The sequence below is a fragment of the Myxine glutinosa genome, chromosome 1 (genome assembly GCF_964187855.1).
Source record: "Myxine glutinosa chromosome 1, kmMyxGlut1.1, whole genome shotgun sequence".
Lineage (NCBI taxonomy): Eukaryota > Metazoa > Chordata > Myxini > Myxiniformes > Myxinidae > Myxine > Myxine glutinosa.
Window position 1 is genome coordinate 154,469,651 of NC_136261.1, and position 14,986 is coordinate 154,484,636.

General features: G+C 50.5%; 1 protein-coding gene across 2 annotated transcripts in view; it reads right to left on the reverse strand.

The window, feature by feature from the left end:
* The window catches only part of LOC137430004 (integrin alpha-8), a 117,374-nt gene that overhangs the window by 82,989 nt on the left and 19,399 nt on the right, over positions 1 to 14,986 (reverse strand). For both annotated transcript variants that reach the window (XM_068120466.2, XM_068120457.2), the window contains exons 3-5: positions 14,361 to 14,461; positions 9,407 to 9,530; positions 4,427 to 4,488 (exon numbers count right to left, since the gene is read on the reverse strand). In XM_068120466.2, coding sequence (XP_067976567.2) covers positions 4,427 to 4,488; positions 9,407 to 9,530; positions 14,361 to 14,461 — 287 coding nt within the window. The remainder of the gene's footprint in view (positions 1 to 4,426; positions 4,489 to 9,406; positions 9,531 to 14,360; positions 14,462 to 14,986) is intronic.

The following is a 14,986-nucleotide window of genomic DNA, read 5'->3' on the forward strand; positions in this document are numbered from 1 at the left end:
CGTGATGGTAGGAATAGTCCCCACTCTCCCCATAGAGGGTATTAGTTTCGTATTGGGAAATGACTTGGTAGTACAGCGGATAACAACACCAATTGTGCATTTTATGGGAAAAGCATGAAATTTCTAACATAGTTAGTGCATACCATAAGGTTTATTTTCAGATGTGGAGGGAAGTCAGATTTGACCTCTGAGAACCGTGAGAGGTCAAATCCAAAATGGCCGCCAGTCCACCGAGTCTAATGTTCAAACGCGCTTAATTTTGGAACCAAATAGTGTAGAAAAACATTATAGGTGTCATTTCCAACTAAATTTGGGATGCCCAGAGGTGAATGATGCTTTCAATGAACTCCTAGGCATGCCAAGTGAGGTCAGTGAAGGCTCAATGTTACTGCTAGAGCGATTTGTGGTGCTGATGTATGATAGAACCAGTGAGAGCATGGAAGTGAATGATGCCAGGAAACAGCTCTTCACACAGAAGTGTAGAACTCCAGAGAACATTCCTCCAACCCAGGAAACACTCAAGCGCACTTGCTACCAGGCCAACTGTTGTAACCAGGCATTGGTCATGGATCCAGAGATGCCAGACCCACCTGACTGGGGCTGGACAAAGGAGACAACTGGGTGGCAGCCTCTTTGGACCACTCTTCCTGAAGCATCAAAATCGTGCCATGAATTGATCGACTGTGTCTGCAAGAAAGGGTGCACTGGACGCTGCAAGTGTGCCAAAGCTGCCTTCAAGTGCACTGCACTGTGCTTGTGTTCTGGAGACTGTTAGATTTAGATCATTACCAATTTTCATCATTGCACTTGATTTAATGTAAGCTTTGGTGGACATACTTGGTTAACTACAGTTATTTTTCCAGAGGTTATTGCATCATTCCTTCCAGTGTAAACACTTTTTTTTCATCATTTCTGGTCTTTGGATGTTCTGTACCTATATGTTCTGTACCTGAAAAAATAATGTTTTAAAAGTTCAAATGAACTTTTTCCAATAGCAGTTCCAACTGCAGTATCATAAAAATAGATATTTAACGTAATTTGACCTTGACCGTGACCTAAATGCATGTCCTTGAGTTCTGGCGATCTCAAAAGTATCACCAAATGAATGGGCATCCCCAATTTAGTTGGAAATGACACCTATAAGCGCGTTTGAACATTCGACCCGGTGGACTGGTGGCCATTTTGGATTTGACACTCTCACGGTCCTCAGAGGTCAAATCTGACTTCCCTCCACATCTGAAAATAAACCTTATGGTATGCACTAACTATGTTAGAAATTTCATGCTTTTCTCATAAAATGCACAATTGTTATAATATGAGAGCTTATCCGCCATACTATGGCTGGCAATAGGGTTTGTGTTTCCCCAGTAGTGAAAGAGAGATTCCTCGAAGAGACGGAGAACCCTAACCTTCGTGACTATGTCGGTACCCTCCGGGAAAGACTTACCACCGCCTGCAATGTCGCCAAGGAACATTTGAAAGTATCTCAGCGAGTAATGAAGGCCCGTTTTGACCTGAATACGACCACTCGTAATTTTAGGCCTGGAGACAAAGTCCTAGTTTCACTACCTCTGCCCGGGGAGCCACTATTGGCGAAGTTTAGCGGTCCCTACTGGGTCGAAAAAAAGCTGAGTGAGGTGAACTACATGGTGCGGACCCATGACAGATGGAAACCCCGCCGGGTGTGCCACGTTAATATGCTTAAAGGGTACTATGAGCGTGAGGCCGACCTCGGCCAGCCAGTTGGTAGGTCATATAAAGCATCAAGTTATTGACTAGTGAATTCGACAGCGTGGCTCCACAAGCACCTGATAGGGAACCGATTTGTACCCCTTGAAAATGTACATATTTCGGGTCGAGATAATGTCATGGCAGATGCTCTATCTCGAGTTGAAGAGTTTTTTTTCATGTCCCTGCATATGAGCGATGATGCCTGTAAATGCCACAAGGAGGGATGGCTGTTTGGTTTTTGCACTGTTTATGCTGGGTTAAGTTTATCCTTGCACTGTTTATCCTGCCTTTGTAAAAGAAAGCTTTTCTTGGGGTAAAGTTTTCTTCTTTAAGGGGGGGAGGTGTTACGGTTTGTGACCTTTTTCCTCTTCCTTCCCCCCACACCCCCCTGTGAGTTAGACCAAGTGGTTTGGTCCATGGGTATAAAGCCTATGATTGGCTGTGGGGCAGAGGAGGGGCCAGGAAGGTGATTCAGAGGGGAGAGGGGCTATTTTGGAAGAGACCTCATGGCGGAGTGCCTTTTCTTGTGCTTGTTGAGTTGTCAGCAGAAACCTCGGTACCTGAAGGTTGATTTAGGCCAGATCAACCCCTGCGGCCACCTCTGCACCTGACGGTGGACTTGGATTAAACTCTGCTTGCACTGGGGCCGACTGCTGGGCTTGCCTTGGGGCCTATTCGTGAACTTGCCTACTCCTACCCTCTTGTGCTGGGCCTGCACTGGGGCCTACCACTGGGCCTGCCTTGGGGCCTACTCGTGAACTTGCCTACTCCTACCCTCTAGTGCTGGGCCTGCACTGGGGCCTACCACTGGGACTGCCCTGGGGGCCTCCTGTTGGGCCTGCCTTGGGGTTCTACTCCGGGGCCTGCTGCCCGGCCTACTCTTGGACCGACCTACCCTTGGACCGGCCCACCCTTGGACCGGCCCACCCTTGGACCGGCCCACCCTTGGACCGGCCCACCCTTGGACCCGCCCACCCTTGGACCGGCCCACCCTTGGACCGGCCCACCCTTGGACCGGCCCACCCTTGGACCGGCCTACCCTTGGACCGGCCTACCCTTGGACCGGCCTACTCTTGGACCTGCCTATTCGGGTTTTTCCCTCTCTTCTCCCTTCTTTGTTTTATGTGTAGGAAGAGATTTTCGTGTGATAATAAATAAAGACCGTGTGGTTGAAGGCTTGGTCTGGTGTGCTTCAGGCCATAACACTTTCTATGGCTGGTACACACGGATAAGTGTGTGAAATAGACGGGGGTCACCACTCCTCTCTGTCAAACCAGTTATCTGGTACTCGTTATTGGCAGGCGTGCATGTACTTGTTCCATGCGATGCATTTTACTCCCCACACCCCCATGAACGTCGTGTGCTCTGATGAAGTATGGTGAGGAAATTTATCTGCTTAAATAAGTTTTAGCAATAACTGCAAAGATAACCAGTCTCACAGAAAACAAAACTTTATGATATGCTTTATAAGGATGTGGTGAGGATTCCTTTTCAATCTGTTAATGTTGAAACCAGGTGTTTGTGCTATAACCAGGAAGTTGATGATATAATGCTGAAAACACCACTAGCAGCTGATTACGAGTGTCTAAAGGTGTTAGTGCTTACGTTAATGATGTGGTCTCCTTCTAATCAATTTATTGTATTGGTATTTACAAAATCATGTTGAACCACCAGTTTGCCTTGAATTAAATGAATGATCGTTTTTAAGGCTATTTTCCCCACTAGAGCGGGGGTTAGCGTTGCGGGCCCCATGACAATCATGGTTCCCTGTTTGAGGCAATGTTTTTATGGCCGGATGCTCCTTCCTGACGCCAACCCTTGGTTCGCCTCTTACGATGCGCAGGGATATGGTGTACCTATTCTAAGCCAGGGTACACACCGGGATCATTCATCCCAGCAAGCTGGTACTCAATTTGCCGACCTCGGAAGGATGACAGGCTGAGTCAACCCCCCTGGCGTTAATTCAGCGATCGACCGGGATTCGAACCCAGGATCCTAGGTATCCCAAGCCGGCACCCTAACCGCTAAGCCAACACCAGGCATATACCAGGCACAATGCATTGAATTAAATGAATGACTTAAATAAGTAAGTTAATTAAGTTAAATTATGTAATTATTTATTACGTTATTTATTTAATTATTTATTAATTATTAAGTTAATATAAGAATTAAACAAGTCAATTAAATGACTTGCTTCATTCCTGATTTACTCGCGATGAGGGAATTGAATGAAATTTAACCTTAAGCGAGTAAATCAGAAGTGAATTATGAAGGGGAAGCTCGTTTAATTTTCCTCTTGGTACAAGTGTTAACTTCTTCATAAACTAAATTTTAATTACTGACCAAGTGATGGGGAAGCCGAGGGTGGGGGAGGGGTGGCAAGAGTCGGAGTGGGCGGGTGGGGCAACTCCATTTGACATTTATTTTTGAAGAAAACCCTAATGTATTTTCAAGGCTCTACAGATCAACTGGTGAAAGGCCAAGATGGAATATGGTCATACAAACAGCATAACCAAATCACACTTGGCTGACATTTGCCAAACTCTTGCCATGCTTTATACAGCACCATGTTTGTATACACACCAGGACTATTGATATTAGCACTGGAAAATGACCAGTTTTTGTACGTGGTCTCATTTTGCATGTTTGTGGAATCAGATGGCATGTGTGGTGGGGGCCTGCTGAAGAACCTCACCTTGGTGAGGTCCACACTGAAACCTCCTTGACAGAAGCCCTGGCCATGTGGATCTCCACCACCTAATGAGCCAAAACACATAACATCATATTAAAATATCACCTTCCTATTTCTTTCACATCACATAATATAATCCTGATCGAAGATGCTTCATTTATTGGTCCTAGAGAATGCGCCAAACATTTACTGACAATATTATTGGAAAAGTAATTCACAATGCTATTGAATTCAATCATCACTTTGTGGCGGACACAAAAGCCCACTGGCGTGGTGACATCATTCCACGCACGAAGTGGGCGGTGGCCACGCCCGAGGGGTAGGCGTGGCCTCATGAGATACATCGGGCGAGCAGCCCGGAGGAGTTCAGTGTTACAGTGTAGTCTTACAATAAAGACGTTTATATGTTACCGCTTGTCCGCTTCCTCCTTGCTCACAAGCAGCGCGCGTAACGCCGCGCATTACTGGTGACCCTCAACGTTGGATCTGCCGGAGCGATCCTTCCACACGCGACGCCATCGCCATGGCCGCCTTTGTCAAACTTCCGGAATATTGGGAGGCTCAGGCCGAAGTCTGGTTCGTCCAGGCCAAAGCCCAATTTCAGCTTCGGCGCCTCACCAACGACGACCTGCGCTACTGCCATGTCGTCGCCTCCCTTGGGCCCGGCACGGCCGCTCGAGTTGTGTCCGTCCTTCGCCACCCACCGGACGGCCACAAGTACGAGGCACTCAAGCGGCTACTCCTAGCCACGTTCGGCCTCACGGACGACGCATGGGCCGATCGCCTCCTGGATCTCCCCGAGCTCGGTGAGACGCGCCCGTCGGTCCGAATGGACCATATGCTGTCACTGTTGGGCGACGAAGCCCCCGGTTCGCTATTCCGGGCGCTTTTCCGTCGCCAACTTCCAGCGCAGGTTCGCCTCGCGTTGGCCGGGACCGGGCTAACGGAACCCCGAGCATTGGCGGCCGAGGCGGACAAGTACTTCGCCGCTTCGGACACGCGGGCGAGCGTTGGCGTGGCCGTCACGGCCTTCGACGCTGATGTTCCACAGCATCATCTTCTACAGCACGCTGATGTTCCACAGCATCATCTTCTACAGCACGCTGATGTTCCACAGCATCATCTTCTACAGCACGCTGATGTTCCACAGCATCATCTTCTACAGCACGCTGTGGTTCAGCAGCATGCTGATACGCACCTCGTGAACGCCGCCACGCCCCGCCCACCGCCGCGGCGAAAACCGCCACCGTGGGGAAACCCGTCGACTCCACCGGCCTGGCGGAGCCAGCCGGGCTCCTCCAGCTCCACCACCTGGTGCTGGTTCCACGCCAAGTTCGGCCACGAAGCTCGGCGGTGTCATCCGCCGTGCTCCTTCAACGGGTTGGGAAACGCCCGGGCCGGCGCTCAATTGTGGCGATGAGCGCCGGCCGTTCGAGCAGCCTGCTGTTCATAACGGACACCTTCTCCGGGCGCCGTTACCTGTGCGACACGGGAGCACAGGTGAGTGTCATTCCCGCCGGCACGTCAGACAAGCACGCCGCGGGTGGGGGCCCCGCGCTGCTTGCCGCGAACGGGACGCCCATCCGTACGTACGGAAAACGCTGCCTCTCTCTGCGGTTTGGAGGGCAGGTTTTCCGATGGACGTTCGTCACCGCCGACGTGCCCATGGCACTGCTTGGCGCGGACTTCCTGTGCGCTAATGGGCTCCTGGTCGACGTCAAGCGCAGACGGCTTGTCCAGGCCGAGACGTTCAGCTCGCTCGCATGTGCGTTGCCCAGCTCAACGAGCGGCTTGCCAAGCGGCTTGCCGAACGATTCGGTTCCGGCCACGTTGGTCTGTACGCTTCCGGCAGCGGACGCATTCATCCGCCTCCTCGCCGGCTTCCCGGCCCTCACGCGGCCCACCTTCTCGGCGGGGGCCGTCAAGCACGGGGTGGCCCATCACATCCCCACCGTCGGGCCACCGGTCTACGCCCGGGCACGCCGCCTCGAGCCGACGAAGCTGGCGGTGGCAAAAGCGGAGTTCGCTACCCTGGAGCGACTCGGCATCGTTCAGCGCTCAGAGAGCGCTTGGGCGTCGCCGCTGCACATCGTGCCGAAGCCCGGCAGGGGATGGCGACCGTGCGGGGACTATCGCCGTCTCAATGACGCCACGACTCCCGACCGCTACCCCGTCCCCCACATTCAGGACTTTTCCGCCCGTTTGGCGGGCAGGTCCTTCTTCTCGAAGGTGGACCTCATACGCGGCTACCATCAGGTCCCCGTCAGGCCGGAGGACGTCCCGAAGACGGCGGTCATCACGCCATTCGGACTCTTCGAGTTCCTGTGCATGCCCTTCGGTCTGAAGAATGCGGCTCAGGCGTTCCAGCGACTGATGGACAGCGTCCTGCGCGACTTGGATTTTGTCTACGTCTACCTGGACGATATCCTCGTCGCCAGCGCGTCCCGCGAAGAGCACCTACGCCACCTCCGCACGCTCTTCGAACGCCTGGGCCAGCATGGCCTGATTGTGAACCCCGCAAAATGCCGGTTCGGCGCCGCCACTATCGATTTTCTGGGGCACCGTGTCACCAGGCACGGAGCCGTCCCCCTGCCGGCCAAGGTGGAGGCGGTGAAGGGGTTTCCGCGCCCCCGCACGGTCAGAGGGCTGCAGGAGTTCCTGGGCATGGTGAACTTTTACCATCGGTTCCTGCCCCGTATCGCCCAGCTCCTGCGCCCCCTGCACGAAGCTCTCCGAGGTAAGCCGGGCAAAGGCGACGTTACCTGGACCGAGCAGATGGACACGGCGTTCACGGGCGCGAAGCTCGCTTTGGCTAACGCCACCATGCTCGCGCACCCGGCGCCCGATGCACCGATCGCCCTCACCACCGATACCTCGGACTACGCGGTGGGCGCGGTGCACGAGCAATGGGTGCGTGGAGCTTGGCAACCGCTGGCGTTCTTTAGCCGGCAGCTTCGCCCGCCCGAACGCCGTTACAGTACCTTCGACCGCGAGTTGCTCGGACTTCACTTGGCGGTCAGGCACTTCCGCCATCTGCTCAAGGGCCGGGCGTTCACTGCCTTCGTCGACCACAAGCCGCTGATCTTCGCGATGGGCAAGGTCACCGAGCCGTGGTCGGCCCGGCAGCAGCGTCACCTCTCGGCCGTGTCCGAGTACACGACGGACATCCAGCACGTCGCGGGGAAGGACAACCCGGTTGCGGATTGCCTTTCCCGGGCCGTCGCCCACGCAGTCCACCTCGGCATCGACTATGCCCGGATGGCAGCGGACCAGGCCGCTGACCCCGACGTCCAGGCCTTGCGGACCGCCGTCACGGGCCTCCGCGTCACCGAGGTGCCGTTCTACGGCGCGGGCGCGGCCCTCTTGTGCGACGTCTCCCTCGGGCGTCCTCGCCCCATTGTGCCCGCGGGCTGGCAGCGCCAGGTGTTTGACGCCATCCACGGCCTGTCCCACCCGGGTGCGAGGGCCTCCCAAAGGCTGATCGCCGACAAGTTCGTCTGGCATGGCCTCCGGAAGGCCGTCCGCGGCTGGGCCAGGACGTGCCTCGCGTGCCAGCGCGCCAAGGTGCACCGGCACACCCAGGCCCCGTTGGCCCCGTTCACGGTGCCGGAACGCCGGTTTGACCACGTCCACGTGGACCTGGTGGGACCTCTGCCCCCCTCGCGGGGTTTCACCTACATCCTCACCATGGTGGACCGCACCACCCGGTGGCCGGAGGCCGTGCCCTTGGCGTCGACAACGGCGGCCGATGTCGCGCAGGCTTTCATCGCCACCTGGGTCGCCCGGTTCGGCGCCCCCTCAGACATCTCATCCGACCGCGGCCCCCAGTTCACCTCGGAGCTCTGGGGGGCGGTTGCGCAGGGGCTCGGGGTCCGGCTGCACCGAACCACGGCCTACCACCCCCAGGCTAACGGCCTGTGTGAGCGATTTCACCGCTCATTGAAGGCCGCGCTCCGGGCCACCCTCCGCGATGGCGGCTGGGTCGACAGGCTCCCCTGGGTCCTGCTGGGCCTCCGGACAGCGCCCAAGGAGGACCTGCGCGCATCCGCGGCGGAGTTGGTCTTCGGGCAACCGCTGCGGGTGCCGGGCGAGTTCCTCCCCGACTCCACGGCACCATGGTCCGCGGCACAGCAGCGCTCCGCTCTGCAAGAGACCGCCCAGAGGTTCGCCCCGGTGCCAACGGCATGCCACGGGCACCCACCGACGCACGTCGCCCCGGAGCTTCGCACGGCGGAGTACGTCTTCGTCCGCCACGATGCCCATCGGACACCACTGCGGCCCCCGTACGACGGGCCTTTCCGCGTGCTGGAGACCGGGGCGAAGCACTTCACCCTGGACATCGGCGGTACTCCTGACCGCGTTTCGATAGACCGCCTCAAGCCGGCCCACCTCGATGTGGACCATCCACCGCCAGTGGCCCGACCCCCACGTCGGGGCCGCCCTCCTGCGGGCGGACCCCCGGCACCGCCCAGCCCCGCCGCCACGGCGCCCCCCGGTCCTGCACCCATCCCAGGGGCAGCCAGGGGCATCCCACCTGGTATCCCTGCACCCCGGACGCCGCCGATCGCCAGGGGGCGCTTCGGCCGGGTCATTCGTCTGCCCCGCAAACTGGCCCTCCAGGTGCGCGGGAATTCTGGGGGGGCGCGTGTGGCGGACACAAAAGCCCACTGGCGTGGTGACATCATTCCACGCACGAAGTGGGCGGTGGCCATGCCCGAGGGGTAGGCGTGGCCTCATGAGATACACCGGGCGACCAGCCCGGAGGAGTTCAGTGTTACAGTGTAGTCTTACAATAAAGACGTTTATATGTTACCGCTTGTCCGCTTCCTCCTTGCTCACAAGCAGCGCGCGTAACGCCGCGCTTTAACTTCAAATGGTTTACGTAAGCGAATGTAATGAATCTTAAGATTCTCATAATAAACAGTGAAAATGATTACAGTGAAGATGGCAATGATGAAATGAAAAAGTGCAAGGTTGACTAACTGTTCCGGCAAGGTGAATATTCTGCAATTTTAGAGAAGTTGTTGTAGGCAAGGTAGCACGTCCCAACTGGATCCTTTTCCTCCACAGCTTTCAGAGTGCGCCAGTGGTACAGCGGTGCACAGGCCTAACACGGACAATACACTAGGATTAAAGGAAAGCTTTAACAAATCCAAGAGGAATTATACACTAATAGGAATATTGAAGTGACTCAAACCATGTGGTGCATAAGAGCGAGAGCCCTGTTTATGCATCGAATAATCATGAAAACTAGAAAGTAGAATTTGATGCCAATGCGTCGATGGAATTTGCCTCCACCCCTATTACATGTCAAATCACTAACGTTTGACCTCAATTAAAGGTAATATGAAAACTTAAAGGTTCCTTGAGAGGGAGAGAGGGCAGCAGAGAGAGAGAGCAGCAGAGAGAGAGAGAGAGAGAGAGAGAGAAAAGCCAGGTAAGTAGAGAGACAACATCACATGCCTCTAACTCAAGTTATGCTCTTCAAAATTATTTTCAAAAGGCTTTTCAAATTTTTTTCAAAATTTTTTTCAAAAAAAAATATTTTGAACCATTTTTTTTTTCTCCACGTCCTTTGACCTGTTCAATTTCAAATCAAATTGGTTCCTCTTTGTATTAGTCATACGCATGTCAAGTATGGTTGAAATCTCTTGAGTGATTCATAAGTTATTGCAATTACTAGGATTTTCAATTAAAGGGTACATGCCTTTAGTCATTTGACCATTTAAACCAAAAATTTAATCAGTTCATCTTCGTATTACAGTCCATAGTTATGCCAAGTTTGGTCAAAATCAGTTTAGCGGTTCACAAGTTATCGCGGTAAAGAAAATCTGCTACTTTCAGCTAGAAGTAATATGACCTTTGACCTCAGAATCTTATCTTTCATCTTTGCATCATATTACACATTTCTACCAGGTTTGTTAAAAATCCCTTTGTTAAAAATCTGTATGATGAAAAATATTTGTTAAAAATTTGATTGAAATCCTTTGACCCCTTGAACCTAAAATCTAAACAGTTCATCTTTGCATCATAATACACACGAGCAGAATACGCGCCCTATGGGCGACCCTACGGGCAATCTTGTTCGAAGCGAGCAACACATGTTTCTGCCATCAGATATTTTCTGCTGACACAACTAACTTTGACTTGGATTTCTTGCTGATTTCCTTTGAAAATATTGCTCTTGCCGATTTCTGTTCAACTTAGGTGGCCTTAGTTTTTGAGGCATCTCAATTTTCCAGAAAAAAATACATCAACCATCACCTGAGCTAACAATACCAATGACCAACCCACACACCCCTCTTCCCCCACCCCTCCCCCCCCCCACCTCCACCATTCCCTCACAATCCTACTTAAACCTTCACCCAAGCTAACAATACCCATGACAACCCCACACAACCCTCCCTTCCACCATCCCCTCACAATCAACCATCAACAGTCACCCGAGCTAACAATAACCACGATGACCTTACCTCCCCTCCCCCATCCCCTCACATTCCCACATCAACTATCACCCGAGCTAACAATACCCACGACCAACCCCACACTCCTACCCTCCTATCCTCACACCATCCCCTCACAATATCCCATCAACCGTCAACCTAGCTAACAATAACCATGACCCCCCCCCCCCCCCCTCCACCATCCCATCACAATCCCCCATCAACCGCCATCAACCTAGCTAACAATACCCATGTCCCCCCCCCCCCCTCACACCATCCCCTCACAATCCCCCATCAACCTAGCTAACAATACCCATGACCCTCCCCCCCCCCCCTCCACCATCCCCTCACAACCCCCCATCAACCATCACCCTAGCTAACAATACCAATACTCACGACCACCCCATACGCCCCCTCCACCCCCTTTCATCATCCCCAATCAGTACCGGAATCCGAGATCGCAATGCACCGTTTCTCTATGTACCATTTCTCTATGTACCATCGCCGGCAGGATCACAGTGAGTTCGCAATATGACGTCACTGGCAAACTCGAAAATCGACAGTCTAGGGTTTTTTCGACACTGATTGGCAAATATAAAAAAATTCCCTTCACATTAGACCGTGATTAATGATGCCAATGGTTTTTTTTTCAGAAAAATTGCATTTGGGTTCCCCTTCAAGGGTCTTTTGGGTCTTCAGGGTCTTCAATGTATTTTAGGTCTTTTTGGTCTTTGGGGTCTTTTGGTTCCTCTGGGTCCTTTGGGAGGGTATTTAGGGTCCTTGGGTTCTTTGGGGTCCTCAGAGTGTTTTGGGTCCTTATTTTATTTTTTTATTTTTTTGTATACAACATCGAGGCTCATGTAAGAGCTAGCACATTGAACACACATTAGCACATACAACACAAAAAATATAAACGGACACATAAAACAATAAAGGGAGGGGGAGACAAGATGGGGAGAGAGAGGGAAGCACACAAGCACAACAGTGGAGAACAGGGACATCGGGAGATCTGTGGAAGGGAGAGGGCTGGGGGGGGGGGGGGGGGAGATTTTTTACACCGCAGATTTTACACTGGAGATTTTACTCCAAGCAGATGTTATACAACGAATATGGCACTTTTGTAAATGACGTAATCTACCCCAGAATGCTCGGACGGGCATGCACAGAACTCTTAACCTGTGGACCCGTGAAAAGCCTGAAGGTTCATAGATGGGCGTTCTACCAAAACCTTTATGCTTTGTGGGAAGCTATCTGGGGCTTGTCGATGCACAGGTTCCAGTGCCACAAGAGAAATTATACATAATTTTTTCAAGTATTGGTGAAAGGAGAAGCGTCTGTTTGTGTGTGTGTGTGTGTATGTGTGTTATAACCACGGCTGCTGCTAGCTACTTGCAGGAAATTGTATGAACCTAACTCCTCTCATCCACGGATATTTCTCGTATTTGCTATACTGTATTTCCGTGAGTCCAATTTTCATACAAACAATTTGTATCCAAACAACAACCAATAACAAACAGAACAATTATGGTTAACCATTTCAAAATTGCCACTCTTTCATCTAAATGCTGCAAATTGTGTTTAAAAGACGACTTGAATGAAGGATGTTGCGCTAGCAATGGCAGGTTAAAAGTGCGTGGCAAGAGTAACTGAGTCAGTTTAAACACACACTGCACATGTGCAAAAGGCCTCATTTAGCATTCATAAGTCATTTGAAAGTCGTGTATTGTCTTAGGGTAAGCACTTTCAGTGTAGAGATTACATGGATGCCCTGGATCTCTATTATGCTGGCATCAGGATCTATACTTTATCATCAACATCTGAATGAGCCAAATGGAAGGCCATTGTCAGGTCTTGTGTTCAGAAATTTTGAAAGGCAAGAATAGCTCAGCTCATTCAAAAGCGAATGTCCAGAAATAGAGGACAATTGGACACATTTGCCGTTCAATAAATCAGCTACATGATCACAGGAGAACACAGAAAATTAATTTCTGCAACCACAATATTGAGATAACTCTTCAGCATACAAGTATCCGCTTTTAACCATTTGAGTACGGGTTTTTTTTTTTTGATAATCCCGGGATCCCCTGCAACCTAAACAAATTTTTAAAAAATTCTCGAACCTCGATAAATTTGATAAAACGGGATTAATTTGGCATGTTGGTACGGGAATGCAACCACGTACTGTCGATCTATTTATAGGTATAGTCGATGACGTGTAGTGACGTCATCCGTACACAAAACTTTTTCGCGGGTTGCGGCACTGGACGTCATCCGTACTCAAAGGGTTAAAAACACTAGACATGCCTCCCATTGCTTCACTGACAGATCTTTTATAACATTATAACATTATAACAGGCTACTTTAGGCCACATAAAAATAAAAAGTTGTTGAGCGGCCTTTTTTCTCAAAAGTTCGGGTAAGGAGGGAGGTTTTTATTTTTATTTTTAATATTTTTTTCCTACTTTCCATTGAGTTTTGTTGACATGGAAAAATATGAAATAAAGACTCCTTTCTCCTCAAAATGATTTTATTTCTTCATTCATCGGGTTTCATCCTGTGATCCGTGGCCGTGTCTGCAGCCAACACAAATTTGAGAAATGAGCCAAGAGTCTTTGTCACATCAGAAACTTTGCAAGCTGGTGTAACTTTCGTCATGTCGGTTTTACTGGGGCCGGCGAATACTTTGACAAAAGTACCGCGTGTATCGTCAGGCAATGGCTCCCTATCCCCATCATACTTGCCGTCTGAGAACTCTGCATAGAAGTCCGAGATTGTAACATCCAACTCGATATTGCACGCAAACCAGTCCTTCACCGTCTTGGAAGAGCCCTCACGGGCTATTGATGCGATCACAATAGGCATTTCAAGCCGATTCTAGCACGAATCAATACAGATTTCAGCGGGAAAAATCTCACACAATGGCCGCCATGAATGGCCAACGTAAAATGGGTGAAGTTGCCCGAGGCACTTGCGACGCTCTGCGCAGCACGCACTGCGCATGCGGTGCAGAACGGCGCCAAATTTGTATGTGAAAAGATCGTTTTTAATGATTTTTTTCAAAATAAAAAATACAAAAAGTTTCGGGTCGGGTGTGTTTCGTAGGGTCTGGCGGGGACGATCACCAACTCTTTTTTTTATCTGGCCTTATGATTAAATTGGGGGTGAGGGAAGAAGTCAAAGGAGGAAAGAGAAAAAGCAAGCCGGATGGAAAGTAAGAATAAGTTCCACACCAAATTAAAAAAAAATTATAATCCAATCATTCGACTCTTCCACTGCCTATTCATTTACCTAGAGGTTGCTTGTTTGGCCATGTCTAGTTTCTTGAGAGTGCAGGCACATAAGGCTAATATGCTAACAGAACTCAGATATGTCAAACAAAAGTGCACAAAGCACGAATAAACAGCTTAATTTGAGTTTTAATGTCATATCTATGAGCTTCAATCAATAACAACACCTACTCACATGACTCTGTGATCAGGAGAAGAAAAACTCACCACAACAACCGATTTGTAGCTGCGAAGGCTGGCACCAAACCACTGCTGAGACTTGTAGTCAACCTTGCGACGTACGTTGGATATGTTCATGACCCGGTCACCTGTTCGCCAATACATGGCAAATGCTCACCAGCATGAAGCAAAACATCCTTAACCTGCTCACAAAGTCATTTAAATGTTGCCTCACCATCTCAGAACACATTATAAATACTGTATGTGACACATTTAGTTAGTGTCACCATGTTCAGACATAAATGTTGTTTATATAAATAAAAACTTGTATAAAACAGACTCAAGGAAGCGTTCACAATGCAGAAGGCAATTTGTCCATTCATGCTTTGATGTACGATATCTACAATTTGCTAATCATATGTATACGTACTAACGTGTTCTGATACCATTAATTTAATATAACTCAACGTCCACATCTCTCACTGTTAACTTACAGATGCCATCTGATTACCAAGAAGGAAATTGCAACAAGATTACTGGCACACAATGGACTATTCCTTTTGAGCGAGACACTTCAGGATATTTTTTGATACCCAACATTGGTGTGCTTAACTTCCTGATTTGAAAGCCACATGGTTATGTTATTTTAAAAGATGGAACAACAAAGACAAAAC